The sequence below is a fragment of the Colletotrichum acutatum genome (assembly GCF_030867785.1).
Source record: "Colletotrichum acutatum strain CBS 112980 chromosome Unknown BDZ83scaffold_49, whole genome shotgun sequence".
Taxonomy (NCBI): Eukaryota; Fungi; Ascomycota; class Sordariomycetes; order Glomerellales; family Glomerellaceae; genus Colletotrichum; species Colletotrichum acutatum.
The window spans coordinates 117,634-131,943 of record NW_026849043.1 but is presented as its reverse complement, the minus strand read 5'-3'; the positions used below and the strand labels follow the sequence as shown (position 1 = coordinate 131,943).

Here is a 14,310-nt window from a genome sequence, read left to right as displayed (position 1 = left end):
GCGTGTTGCGCTCATTTCACACTTGGCTCTGCTTGGCGGTGATTTCCCCTTTTCATGTGCCAATGTGGGAGTGTTGCGCGCTTGCTTGGTGTGGTGGTGGTGGTGGATCGCGTGTGTCGTACGTCAGCCGGGACGAGCCAAGCTTCTTGGTGTTTTTTTTTTTTTGGCACGGATGTACGCAGTATAGGTTTCTTCATCTGGCGCATCGTTCAGAGTACCAAAAGTGCCTTGAGTCTCCCCCTTCTTGAGGTCCTTCATGGCCCAGCTTCTCTCTCTAGGTGAGTGCATCGTGGAGGCTTGGAGTTGGAATTGCATCATGACACCCTGCTTGAAAAGAAAAAGGATGCATCCGTCATGGCTGGGAATCACAGTACACTAGAAGCCTCAAGATGAAATCGTACATCAACATGCGTAGTAAAAAAAGGTCTAGGCCATCTTAGACGCTTGGTATCCGGACCGTCGCAGTGGTACAAAACTCAAAATGAAGAAAAAAATTCCATGGTACGATTTGAACGAGCCATTGACTTCACTGATTACCCAGTTAGTCCCGTACTTGCAGCCTACAACAACACCAGGCGAACTGGCCCTTTTTCACTGGCTTCTGCATGGTCTTCCTGGTTTCTTGGCCTCTTCTTGGCTCGTTGTTGGCGTCTTGGTATCCAAATCAGAGAGGACATCCCGCTCGTCATCACGGTCTGCCGTCAATTGCAGAGTCTCTGATTGGTTTGAGGGCAAACAAGGTTCCTACGATAAGCACGATTAGTATCGTAAAGCGCGCACGGTCTAAATGACGTATGCTGCCATTTGGCGTGGCTTTCTGTGGTGGTGCGGTGACAGAAGCCCAGACCTTTTTTCAAAACTCCAGCCTCACACGAACAACACCAAGGTCCAGGTCCACCCGCCGGGGCCTCCCGTTCTGTTCCCCCGGCATGTGCCGGAGCTTTTTGTCTGTGCCCCTCCATCCTTCCACCATCTTGCGGACGTTTGGCCGTAAAGTATGGGAGTCTTTAATTTACTGAGTAAGGTAGAGGGGATACGTAGGATGCATCTGATGGTTATTGGATTTATCGCATAACAATCTCATCTGTCGAAGAGAGCGGCTATCAACCACTGGACTGGAGAGTACTTTTTCAGAAACACTGCTCCCCTAGTTCGCCCGTGAGATCTTCCAAAATGCTGGCAAGGTTGGTAGGAGAAAGCAGCGCGGAGGCTTGTCAAAACAAGGCCAAGGTATATCCTTCCAGCTTTACCTCACTGATAAGCCAGCTCGGTGATAAAAAGAAGGGTCAAATGAAGCGCGCCTCCCTTTTGGTTCTGACCTTCAGGTACCTTTTTTCGGGAGGAAAAAACCCACATAGCTTGGGTTCCGCATCCGCCATCTCTGATCCTGCGCATCGTGGCAAAAGAATTGGGAAACGTGTTTCCAAATTCGAATCTGAAATTGGTCAGTTCAATAGATGCCTTAGTCATCTCAAGACGCACCTTTGAAAGGGCATTTCATTCCGGGGCCATCTCCGTGTCCGTCCAATTACTTTTTGTGGATCCCACCATTCTCCCGCCATCGCATCACGGCGCCGTCCGGCACCGACTTCGGTCCCCCGAAGAAGCAAAAAAAAAAAAGAAAAAAAACCCTATAGACTCTTTCCCCGCGCGGTAGACCAAAACTCATCTCAAATTCTTTCCAATTGATTTGTATGTCATCTTTGATATCTCCTCCACTGTTTCCTCTTGATAGAACCGTAGACCAGCAACTGTAAGCCCGGTACTTCTTGACCTGGACTCAGGTCCTATAAATCGCCCCACTTCAACCAGGCAGGAGAGCCAAGCAATTCCGCCTTACACGCAGGCAGGCAGGCGAATTTACCCCGCCATCCAGCGTGAGCCTCACCTCACTTCACCTCTCAACCATCACCTCACCTCATCCCACCTCACTCGACCTATCACTCACTCACTCACTCACTCACTCACCCAACTCAGCCCAATCTCTACTTTAACACCTTAAACCCCATGCCCCTACGAAGCAAACTAAATTTCGACCCTCACACCACCACAACGACATCCACGGCCCCAACAGCAGCAAATCCAACATCACCCAAAATGGCCACCACCCAGACAAAAGACCGCATAACCTGCCACGTCCTAGACACATCAGCCGGAAAACCAGCCCGCAACGTCCGCGTCCAACTCTCCACCACCATCCCGTCCCCCGCCAACACCACAACCGCCGGCACTTCGTCCCCCGGCGCGCCATCCGGAGGCATCCTCAAAGAATTCGAATCCACCACAGACGAAGACGGCCGCGTCAAATCCTGGCTCCCCTTCTCCTCCGCCACCTCGTCGGGCGAAGTCCCCGTCTACACCCTCGACGACGTCCTCGGCGAGATAGAAGCCACTTCCACCGCGACCTCGTCCCGCTGGACGCTAAAGTTCGACACGGCGTCCTACTTTGGCGGCGAGGACGAGACCTTCTTCCCCGAGGCCGTGGTGGTTTTCACGGTGAAGAGGGGCCAGCATTATCATGTTCCGTTGCTGTTGAGCCCGTACAGCTATACCACCTACCGGGGCAGCTAATCTTTTTGTCCGAATGTCAAGGCCATAACGGGGGGAGAATTCGGATTTTGCGGAGGGAATGAGGTGAGCTGGTTCATGGCTGTGAGTGGGATAGCTCCATGGGGATAGAGAACCGAAAAGAGGGATTCATGTGATGGGCTAGTCTCTGATATGAAGGTCCGGCTGATGCATCCATGGGTTCGTTACATTTTGCTTTGGGGGTGCCTGAAGTACTATGGTAGCTCACATGTCAAGAAATATCAAGGTCACTAGGGCGGATCGATCATCACGTTCAAAGGGCAGAAGAAAGGATCAAGTGAATAGTGCAAAGGAATTGCAACTAAACGATAGAATTACCATGTTTTAGCGATAGTCTGTTTCACCGTCGTAGGTTATTGTCCCTCGTGATGCACATTTCCATCCGTCAGGACCGTCTGTGAAGGTGATAATCCAGAGGACCAATATCCTCGATGATGATGGCCTGATGATGTACCATCCCAATACTCCATGTCCCGATATTCCCAAAATCAAAATCCCAAGCCCGCCTCGGTTGTGCCCAACCCCGTGTTGCGAGTCAAAAGAAAACTCCGTGCTTGCGCTGTGGTGTGTCTGTTTTACAAATTCTTTTCGGCCGTGTAATCGTGTGCGCGGTACATTGAATCGATAATTCGCCGCTTAGTTTCGTGATTCCTCACTTTCGTATCGCAGATGCTGTGACTCTACGGCTTCTTCCAGCCCAGCTTTCTGAACAAGCTGCCTTTTCGTCCGTTGCTCTGAGCCGACGTGACGGGCGACAGGTCACCACCGCTGTGAGAAAGCATGCTCTCGGCATCGTCTCTGCTCACGCGTCCCGCGGCTGGTAAACTAGACTGGCTGGTGTTGGACGGAACATCCGCTTCGAGGATGGCGGCTTCGGCTTCGGCTAGGGCTTCGCTGCTGTAGAGTGCCTCCATTTGAGGGGTGATACGTCCATGGCTAATGGTGCGCCTGTGCTTTTGCAGGAAAGAACGTCGTGTACGGGCTCGGTTTCCAGCGAGATCCTCCTGCGAGATAATTGCGTTGGGCGAGAGGTTGGCGTCGGGATGGGGGAGCGTAGTGTTGCGTTCTGTATTTGTTAGTAAACAGGCCATAGATCTTGTATAATGAAAGAAACTTACCCCCGTTGAAAGGCTCAGGGAAGCCAGTGTCGCGAAGACTAGCCTGGCTCTTGGTCGACGGGCTTCGTGGTGTGTTTGTCATTGTGGGAGGCTCTGCGCGAAGATACGATCTTAGTTTATTGTGGGGGAACCGATGGTGGAAGATCGACGGTAATAAAGTGGTGGGAGGTCAGGTAGCGGTCGCAGCGGGGAGTTTTTTTGGGGCCAGTATTCAGTGGAATAATAGCGTCGGGGGGTGGTGGTAAATAAGATGGGTAGAAGCCGGGGGGCAAATGGTTGAACGCAGATGAGTGTGAGAGGCTGCTCCCTTTGTTGTGGGTAGGTAAGAGAAGACCGTTGCAGAATAACTGGAATTCTGGATAGTAGAGAGGAAGGAACAAAGAAGATTGGAGAGGTGAAAAGGTGAGAGGAAAATAGAACAGGGCGAGACGCCGTCGGAGTTTCTTTGCTGAGGCAGTTCGGTGATGAGTGTTGCCGTTTGATCCTTTAGCGTCTTGGGCAATTACGAATCCCCTCCCGAATAAGACGAGACCAGTTAATGAGACCGGAACGGCAAGGTCAGGAACGAGACGAGAGCAGCAGCAGCAGCAGCAGCAGCAGCAGCAGTTATGAGCAAATGAGAATGCGAGACTCCGCACTGGTAATCCCGCCTCTGGGCGTTCTCTTTTCGCTCAATAGTGAATGGAACACAGTAGCTGGAACTAACCGCGGGAATGGAGCCTCAGACGGCTAGGGGTGGGATAGTCACGGTATTTAGAGCAGGTTGCAGTCAGAAGAAGAGTGGCCACTGGCCTATGCTTTTTTGGCTCTTCTTGTTTTGCCGCATCTGGAAACACGTAACCGTCGTTCCGCCTCTTGGATTTCCTGTGCACGGCGGGTAACGAATGGCCCCGGTGTAGGAGACTTGGAGGGGATCCCTACGAGGTCTGACTTGCGTGCCCTGGTGTTTCTTGTTCGCTCTCGCTCCATCGCTGGGTGCTGCGCAGCGCTGCGCAGTTCGCTCGCTCGGGCTCGGCCTTCCGCTTGCAAAGGCACAGTCGAGCGCAGCAGCAGCAGCAGCAGCAGCAGCGATGAGATGACTGGGCCGCAGCAAAGCACAGCAATGCCAGCCAGTGACTAGGGGTGGCAGGGTAGTACGGCACGAGAGGCGGGGAAGATCTAACAAAATGTTGGAGGACATGCAGCATTGGACGTAGGAACAAACGCAGAAGCCGGAGCACTAAACTCGCTCAGAGACACACACCAGCGGTGAAGTTTGGACGGATACTTTTGGCTGGTTGTTCTTGCTTGGTCTGCAGAAACACTGAGCAGCAACTTGCAGTAGCCAGCAGCTTACAGCCAGCCAGCGGCAGCCTGGGATGACCTGCATGAGGGACTCGGGCACTCCATGCGCACATGGAAGTCATGACGATTGGTGTTTGGCTGTGTCATGTTCCGAACTCTGATGGTGCCACACCATTCTCAGGCTTTCATGGAAAGTTGCCGAGAGATATAATCCCAACAAAAAAAAAACACTAACAAGTGGTGCAAGTGAAGAGAAAATGTAGAGTGGCCTGAAGGTGGAGGAGCCTCCGTTCTGCGAGAGAGCACGGGAATCCCGGCGGCGGAGGACAGTTTCCTCTCTTGAGCATCGTGGAATGACGAGTGGGCGACAAGGGTTCCGACCAAAAGAGAGAGGGGACTGAGTGGGTTGAGGAAATGGAAAGAAAAGAAGAGGCGAGGAATGGAGATTGGTGTGCTTGGGGGACGGACAAGAAACTGAAAGACATGGCAAACATGGGAAAATGGCATGGCTTACCTTGGGAGACGAAGGCCATTGGTGCGATGCGTGCCGGTATTCCGCTCGGTTGGGAGCCAGAGCGTCAGCGGTGGAACCCTCTTGAGGAATCCTGTCTTGGGTAGGCGGTAGGACGGGCGGGGAGTCTGGGCAAGACAGCGCAACGCAGCGGGACGGAGAGTTGAATCCGTGTTAACCAGGCGCTCAGCTGTCTGTGGTATGTTCTGGGCGGGTTGACTGGATGTCCCAATGAGATTGCTTTTGCGTCGAGTGGCAGAATCAGAATGACGAAGACGTCGAGGGGTCCAAAGTGGTCTCCACTGAACAAGCGCGCGGTAGGGGACACAAGCTGGGTTTGTGCCGACTATACTGGCAAAGAAGAAAAATAAAGACGCTGGGTACGGAGTGTTGACAAAGAGTATCTTCTTTGGCCCAAGTTGTTGTCGTCGAGAGTCGAAGGTGAAACGGCTTTGCGGGGATAGGTAAGATGGATGTGGCAAGGTATTCGCAGGTTGCAAGGTTCGAGAATAGGTGAGAAGCTTGGATATTGTGGGATGTTGAGTCGAGGAGATGTGTCTTGTCAGAGAAGAAGATACGATGATCTCAGAAAAGTGTGTTTTTTCAAGTTTGGAGGCGGGGATCTCGCGTCAAAGTGTTGCGGTTTGCGTTGACTGTTGACGTACGGTTCGTTATGCTGAAAGTGGGGAGGAGTGATGACATTCAAGTACAGATAGAAGTTCAAGGAAGGTGCGTTGCAAGAGGTCAAGGTTGTTCTTTCATGAGTTACGATGCGAACCGTGGACTGTGTCAACTACGCGGGCAGGCGGCATCCCCGTTGTTTATATCATTCAGTGCTATTGCCCTCCCTCATTTGGACGGGACTGAGTTGGAGAGAAAGCTGGAAGGCCGCGACCGGTGAGGTCAGTTTTGTCAATCCCTCTACTACCTTGTTACATGTCTGAGTGCAGAAGAAGGGATTAGTTGACAGTGATTGACACCAGTGACCGAATTGATCACCGGCGTAGCATCTCAAAGGGGCCGCCCCCCGCCAGGTGTACCCGGACGGTCGGTCATATCCGTGCCACGGGCCTTGAGCTACCCTGCCTTACTGTGTGTGAAGAGGTACCCAGCCGCGCCTTTCCCAACCGGGAAAAGACATCCAGGGTTTAACGCCATTTAGCACGCCGTAGTCGCTGTCCCAAAACCGCGATCCCCATCACATCGCAATATGGCACCTGTCCGGCATTTGTCTGTGACTTTTTTTTTTGGGGGTCTGTTGGTGTTGTTGATGATTCGTTTGTTGCTGTTGCCAGTGTCATTCTCGTTCACCAAGCTCTGACAATTCTCATGGGTGTCCCAGCCTCTACGTAAGGTGCAAGATGGGAAAAAGCTTTCTTATTCTGGCCCCAGTCAACTGCCACGATTGGCGTTAGGGACTCACTACTCGTGCAACACCAAAAACCTGTCCAAACGCAACTGTCGTCAAGAGTCAAGGCAAGAGCACCAGGAAGGGGAGGAGGTTGTTTTTGAGGCAGCCCAAACATCTCCCCTCAAGGCTCACCGTCTCCATACTTCATACACCGCAACCGAGAGTATCCGGGTCAATCGTCACTGTCCCCAGTGTCACCTCGTTTCCCACATCTATTAGCGTTCCGACGATCCAGCGATGCCAATCAAACCCCACGGTTGGGCGCTCACCCGATGTCTCGGTGTCTCATTGCCGGCTCCCTCACTGGCCTCCAGGGAGACGACTGACCACTACCTAGACCTTACTCACTACTCATCTTACTACTACTGCAAAGCAACATCGTGAGGCCAGCTAACACGACACAGCTCCTCGTGACTTGCTGCTGACCGGCACACGGCACGCGGTCGACACATAGCCAGCAACACTAACTAGACACTGACAAGTCGTCGATTTCCCCCCCAAGCCTCAATCGTCCACGTTTGTACTAGCTCTTGGCGCCGAGCTTGGCAAGCGGCGCAAGCCTACCCCGGCTCAGCCCAACGCGCAGCGTCGCAAAGCCTAGAGGGGCACCACACTCTAAATCCAACTATGCTTAGAACTCTCATTTACCGCTCCCTTTGCCCACAAAGCTGTATCCGTATCGGTACTAGACGATGAAGAATCCCCCGGTGTGTAAGTGCAGGTACTCCCTAGAGATCGGGCGCTTCTTAATTGAGGCCTTATTCATACTATCCGGAAGGTCTGTTGGCCCGCGGGTGCCTTGCCCCATGGAAGAACAACAAGAACCCTTTTCTTGCCCTTTTCTCCACGGGCCACCGTTGCCGGTCTCCACTCCAATGGGCACCCTTTCTTGCGCCTTCTTCTCTCAGCTGGAAAAGGGACCAGCAGTGCCCACAGCCAGGTGGTTTCCTTCTCTCTCGCTGAAATCATTCGTAAGCATCCCTGCCTCTCCTGCGCCGACTATAGGCTATACCCCATTGGGACAGGTCCCTTCTCTGTTGAGGACCGGAAGAAAAATGCGGCGATGCGGCGGGCGGAGGTGGGGGGGGCATTCTGCATTCTCCCACCGGAAAGACCCTGACGACCTGAACAAACTTGGTGGAGCGAGCGCCTTGCCCGTGATTGGCCACAGCGTAAAAGTATTCTGCGCCACAAGTCGAGTGGGTACCTAGAAAACTGCGCAGTGATTCGTTCCCAGCCACAGTTGGGGACCATTCCGCGTTACGCGGCCTCCGATCTTGCCGTCTTCAGAAACGGAAGTTCAAGTTCTTACCTATGTATCCTTTCCCTTCTATCCAAGTTTTCTGCCCACCAACCAAAGACCATGAAATATTCATCAAGGGAAGCCACAGGCTTCTCGGCGTTCCGTCACTAGAAACCTTCCAAGCCTCTCCCAGGCGCCGAACACCCGAGCCGAAGACCGTCTTACCATTCTCCACCACGCCGCCACTCCATTCATGAATCTTCCAGCAGGACCAGCACTTCAATGTCTCCAGCCAGCAGGCCCCCACCCCGTGGTCATTCAACTCCACATCGCACACGAATCCCGTCGCCGCCGCCGTCACCGTTTGCCCGCTGCGAATCCCGCTGACCCTCGGCTTGATTTGAATCTCTGATCGCTACCAATTCTGTGCGCCTAATGCAACTGTGTTACTTGAAACCTAGGGGAAAGGGGAAAGTCTTCAAGATATCTGGCATTCTGGTCCGCCAAATGGCATGTTCGTCGCAGTTCATGGCGGCGAAAACGCGAAAGACAATGTGCAGATCACTGCCTGGCCTCCCACGAAACCCAAACCTCAGTGACGGGCTCAACTGGAACGTTGACGTCTCTCCTTCCGTTCCCAATCTCATCCTGACCGAGAGTGTTCCCTATCTGCGCATGTCTCTTCTCGCAGGCATGATCTAGCATTCCCTACGACCACAGCCATCCCATTAATCGATTGCGTTCCTGAGATACCTAATCCACTTTCCTAAACACGATAAGCTACTGAGACAGATATCAAATAACCTCAGGTAGCGTTCCTTACAACAAGAGCTGAGTTGAGCTGAGCCCAACCCCGGTCTAGACCAAATTTGGATATCTAGGTTGAATGAGGATAGCTCGCGAACGATACAGTTCGGATGGCTTGACTCCCGTCGGGCAGTCATCTCTAGTACTATGCGCACTGACGCGGAACTCTTCGTCACTGCTGCAGTCTTAGAGGAAAAGGCCCCTTTCTATCTCTCGCGATTGTCACTGCCTAGCCACCTACCTAGCTCTAGCTTTTGGGCGTCTGCACGTGTGATGATTAACCTGCAGCTGCGATTTGAAATGTTTGCTGTGCGCTGCCCTCGTACTTTGGCTTAGCCTCCCCCCCCCCCCCCGGCTTTGCCATGTGCCGAGGCAGCCCACTAGACGAGTCTAGACTGTGCTTTGAACTAAGGACATACATAGATTTGAGATTGAGGTGCGGCTTCTGCCGAGGGACCAAAGATCTCACGGTTGAGGCCGTTCGATTTCAATCCTGATAGAGGCATCGTTCTGAGATCACAACCTCGATTGGTCCCCACGCAACGTGCATCGCAACGCTTGTCCAAATCGACTCGAAGGCTTCTTGTCCAGGAACTCTATGGAACCATGATTGGTAGTTAAATTTATATGCCGCTGCCGTAGGCTCTACAATACAGGGAACTCCGATAAGTTTCAAGAACGTTCTTCAGTTTTTCGACACAAATTCTCACTTTGCTTGAGCTCGACGTGAGAAGCCCGCTGTACATCAGTAATATTCAACGATACGATCGGTGCTTCTCGAGACAGTCAACACCGTCGCAGCTCTTCGCAATAAGAGCCGCGAGATGTTGTACTGAAAATCTCACGTTATTTGCACCCATCAGTGGGGACGCTAAAGCTAGATCTATACCATGCTTTTTCAGTCCAAGAGATGACCATGTTCAAAGGAATGCCGTGCTTTGTACAAGCGTTCAAGCATCCAGGGCTCCTCCGTGTCCACCTGATACGATTCCAAAAGATGTGCCATACATTCGGATTATCAAGCTGCTGAGAACGAGCCTCTTCCTGATATTGTTTATATCTTCAAATCTAGCCAATGGCATTAGCAAATGGCTACAAACAATCGCACATAGGAGAAGCTTATTACGTACTGTTCACTTGTCGTGTTTCCTAACGCTGCCCCGATCAGATTTCACCCAGTAAAGTTTAAACGTCTACAAGCACCGCCACTTTCCTTCCGTTCAAGTCTGACTAGCTGATAAAAATGTCCATTGAGCTCACCAGGGTGTGTAGTGGAAGCCGCAAGTTGGTTGGTAGACCCAATCGGGCACGAAAATCTGTTGTGGAACCCTGAATGGTTATCGGTACTGACTGGCCATAGATATTGTTACGGTTGAAGGCGAAGGTATGTTCCTGCGATTTCGATGGTTTTTTCTCGTGCTGAACTGTGTCACTGGGATATGGTGCAAAACCCTTGGCTGGCGGGACGATGTCGGCCTCTGTATAGACGCTCGGAGGGGCAATAGGATATTTCGGTCCGGCTCGCCGATTCTCAAGCGGCTTCTTGGGTACGGGTGTGGAAGCTGTCTGCAGTGGGTGCGATGCCTGCTGTCCAAGTTCCCTTCTCAACGCCAACGGCGTGCTATCAGGCTTTTCGCAAGCGGCGAGGTCGGCACGCCTCTGTTTTGACTCTGGTGTCTCATTTCCAAAGGGATCAAAGGTCATGCGGTTACAACTCTTTTTAGGCAGTTTAAGATACCTTTGCAAGTCTGTTCCATTCGAACTCGCGCCATAGGTGATATCAGCATGCCCGGGCGACGTTGGAATCGGCTTGTAGTTCTGGTTAGGGACCGAGGGGGTGATAGGACTGGGACACCCGGTGATAGGCAGAGGGTTACATGTTGGAAGGACGGAGTTCTGCTTCTGTTGGGTCCTTGAAGGGACAGCGAACTTCCTCGGGTCTTCTTGAGCAGTCGGGATGTTTGGTTTCGGTCTGAATCCGGGGGAGACGGCTGAGGGACTTGGCCAAGATCGTAGACATGGCGGACGGAATTGATGAGCGGTAGGAATGTAGGCATTGGCAAGTCTTGGTTCCTGATTGACAGCTCCGAGTGGAGCGCCAGGGTGTAAGCTTGTCTGCTGTTTTGCGTTGCTTCCCTTGTCTGAGGCTGAGAATGGGTAGGGGATAATGACCGTCTTCTCTAACCTTGCAATTCCTGGTCGTAGAGGTGCTAAATTGGCTGTGACAGTAACTTTGGTCTCTACATTGTGGGGCGGCTTCATGGTTCTGTGTTCCCAAGTTCGTGTCAGCTTTTCAATATCGTGGTGTCTAGATTAAAGACCTACTGGGAGGTCTCCTTCCCCCGGGTGACATCTCCTTTCATTTCCTGGATGGGCTTGTGGATATTCTGAAGACATGCGCCCATTGCCTCTAATCGCAGATCTTTGCATCTAGACACGTGAAGCTTGAGCTCCAGCATGTCTTCCTCCGTCTTTGACTTCCAGCTCGACGCCCACTTGACTCGAGAGAATTTATTCATGTTCGCTGTATATCTCTCCAAGTCCAAGCTGATGCTCTTGAACCATTGCTCGCATTTGTTCACGGCATCAGTGATCTCTTTCCAGTGTCCGTGATTTAGAGCTTCTACAACGATGTAGCTGGTAAAGCGCTCGTTGGCTTTCCGTGCACGACATATTTCCTCCTTGACTGAGTCGATCTGTGTAAGGGCGTCGTAACAGTTTTTGAGAAACAGTCTCACAGCTTGAATGACTCTCTCTGCCAGCACCACGACTTCTGCACCGCTGCCGAATATTGGTAATGGTACAGCTTGAAAGGAAGGTAGAATTGCTGCCGCTCAGGGACGCTGGAAATGCAAAGGAACGTTAGTCATGTTCAGTAAAACTTTGGGTTCATATATTACTACCTCGCATCGCAGAAGTGACAAGGTTGACACTCGACTTCAGGCAATGAGCACAGTACACGCGCGACCTGGTTGCGAGGCGTCTCTGACCACACTCTTCATATGTGCGAACTGGCGAACCATGGGGAATCAGCAGCCAATGGCGTTTTGGCGCTTCGCAGGAACGTCTTCTCCAAACAGTTCTCTCCATGTACGTCGTACGAAAACCTCGAAATCTGATTCGGGTTTGGTTAGACCTATCATATCAAGAGTTCTCGATTTCGTTCGCTAATCGCAGCTCGGGCGATGTGCTTCAGGATTATTCCATGTCAGCCTACAGCTATGCCAGCGCGCTATCTGCCTGATGAGAAACTACGTCCGTTTTCAACCTTTGAGAAGCCTTCAGCACACGCCAAGCCCTTGAGAAGAACCTCGGACACATCGATGGCTGGAAGCAAGAACCCGCGTGTCAAAGCCATGCTTCATGTACAAACAGCTTGAGGCTTGTAACAGACCATCGATACTACCTTCAACTCTTAGAAGTTGATGGTATAAGAAACGAGAAAGGCATATTCTCGGGTATAACCCATTTCGAAAATCCCAGAATATGTGGCTTCGATGATGCATTGGTGTCACCACTCTCAGCAGATCATCGGACCCTTTACTGAGCCAAAAAAAAATCCTGCCCCTGTTTCCTACAGGCTCTCCTGGCTTATGTCGCAGCAAGCCTGACTTTGACTATAAGGGTATCCTGATTGGGAAAATCAGGCGAGGTAGGTTTTGGCCAGTGTAATGGCTGAGACTTATCACCTACATATGCAGTCAGTCCATGGCACCTATCAAGCAAGCATCATGTGCCGCAAAGTGCATGAGAGGCAGGTTCTTTGCCTCAGATAAGACCCCAGTGATGAGGACTTACAGAAAAAACTGTCATGTATCGTTATAGAAGTGAGATTCAGTTGACTGCTTTGGGTAGATACGAACCAGGGCAAGAGGGTAACGAGTTCGAAGACAATATGATCACCGGAATGCTGACGGGAGCTTTAAAGATCGTTCAGGTGGGCGACAATTACTCTAAACCAATCTAGATATGGCCTTGATATCGTGACTTATGGAGCCGAAAATAGCAAACTCGAGATGATGAATCGATTTATTTGTGTCCATGCTGAAGAAGCACGATATACTAGAATCAAGACAGGGAACCATATCCTACATACACACCCGATTTTGCTTGAACCAAGAAGACTCCTCGCTGCCCATTACAAAAAGACCGTCGTTGCCTTAATTTTATCCCCGGGCCCGTATCTCCGATAAGCCTTCATTTCACCCGCCTCTTCCCCTTCCTCCTCTGGGTTTCAATTCCCTGTGTCTTCAGTCCTTTCAACACCGTCGGTAAATCTTCGAGCCTCATGATAGCAATTATCGGCCTACTAGAAGATGATAGTTTTTGTCCGCCTTTTCCAAGGGTAATAGGGAAAGTGGGAGGGGCCTCTCTACCATCGGCATTCATGGACCGCTTGATGAGATCAGCGAGATTATGAGGGTACATTTTGGTCAGAAGCTTCTTTTTCATAGCAATCAACTGGTATCTAGAAATTCACATTGGGGAATTAATTTCTCTGTCCTTTGGAGGCATGGGATGGTTGGCAACTTACGTATCTGCTTTGGTGTCGATTGGATCGCACCACTCGAGCGACTGCAGGGCAATGACACAGTTCAATCCGAGAAGGCCAACTGAGTCCTTCAAACTCGCTGTGCTCTTCCTCGTTTGATTCTCCAACGCGCTTTCCTTCTTGTTGGCCCAGCATCGTTTTTTCGTGTGATTGTCCAGATTCTCCTTTAAGCCGCTGATGTGTTGGCCGCACAGCTTAGCGTGCTTGACAATCTTCTCCTTGATATCGGAGCTCGTTTGATTCGTTTTGGCGAAGGACTTTGCACTGTTCACGGCGCCTTGAAGCTCTTGGAGTTTCTCTTTCATCCGCCCGGTAGTATTATGTGCGTAGAAACAGTTGTCGTTAAAGGACTCCAGGGCGACTAGAGCTCTACTGCCTTGGTTCACCAGCTCGGCGATGTCGTAAATACCAACGGTCAAACGAACACGAGGCATGGAGGGCGAGAGATTTCGAAGGCCAGGCTTTTAATCTACCTCACAGAGAGATTCAAAGTGTAATGCGTATGCGAGCCCAGTCGAGAACTTCGGAGTCAATGTGCGTAGAGAAAATTTATCGAAGATGCGCGAACATGGTCTGCGGGATTATTGCCAGTAATTATACACGTTTTCAGTCTGTATTCAACATGACACCTATTTTTAAGCCTGTGATTCGCTGCCACCCCGCAGAGCGATGTACTGACATCAACTCCCACTCGCTGAAATGGCATACCATGGATTCGCTCCCGGCCTCGTTCTGAAGCGCATGACTTGGGCGCCTCGTGCTGCGGTTGCCTTGAAAGGGCTGAGCATTGCGTCA

At 51.5% G+C, this 14,310-nt stretch overlaps 3 protein-coding genes across 3 annotated transcripts; 1 reads left to right on the top strand and 2 right to left on the bottom strand.

Moving 5' to 3' along the window:
• The first annotated feature begins 1,628 nt into the window (after positions 1–1,628).
• Positions 1,629–2,902, top strand: BDZ83DRAFT_622157 (uncharacterized protein). Its single transcript, XM_060508314.1, has one exon. It carries the CDS (start codon positions 2,008–2,010, stop codon positions 2,569–2,571), a length of 564 nt encoding a protein of 187 aa, XP_060364721.1. The 5' UTR covers positions 1,629–2,007; the 3' UTR covers positions 2,572–2,902.
• Positions 2,903–3,269: 367 nt separating this feature from the next.
• BDZ83DRAFT_651998 (uncharacterized protein) lies at positions 3,270–3,789 on the bottom strand (the record flags this gene model as incomplete). The annotated part of the gene is made up of 2 exons (XM_060510495.1): positions 3,270–3,655; positions 3,708–3,789. The coding sequence occupies 2 exons, from the start codon at positions 3,787–3,789 to the stop codon at positions 3,270–3,272; spliced, it is 468 nt and encodes a 155-aa protein (XP_060364720.1).
• A 9,184-nt stretch (positions 3,790–12,973) lies between these two features.
• Positions 12,974–14,078, bottom strand: BDZ83DRAFT_622140 (uncharacterized protein). The gene is made up of 2 exons (XM_060508313.1): positions 13,498–14,078; positions 12,974–13,431 (listed from the first exon to the last, which is right to left on the bottom strand). Exons 1-2 carry the CDS (start codon positions 13,947–13,949, stop codon positions 13,161–13,163), a joined length of 723 nt encoding a protein of 240 aa, XP_060364719.1. The 5' UTR covers positions 13,950–14,078; the 3' UTR covers positions 12,974–13,160.
• Positions 14,079–14,310: the final 232 nt, after the last annotated feature.

What these genes read in the sequence shown, in the direction of transcription:
- BDZ83DRAFT_622157 (XM_060508314.1), top strand. Translation starts at nt 2,008, where the DNA reads ATGCCCCTACGAAGCAAACTAAATTTCGACCCTCACACCACCACAACG.
- BDZ83DRAFT_622140 (XM_060508313.1), bottom strand. Translation starts at nt 13,949, where the DNA reads ATGCCTCGTGTTCGTTTGACCGTTGGTATTTACGACATCGCCGAGCTG. An exon ending in ATCGACACCAAAGCAGATAC is followed by an intron (nt 13,432 to 13,497) that starts GTAAGTTGCCAA and finishes GTGAATTTCTAG; the next exon opens with ATACCAGTTGATTGCTATGA.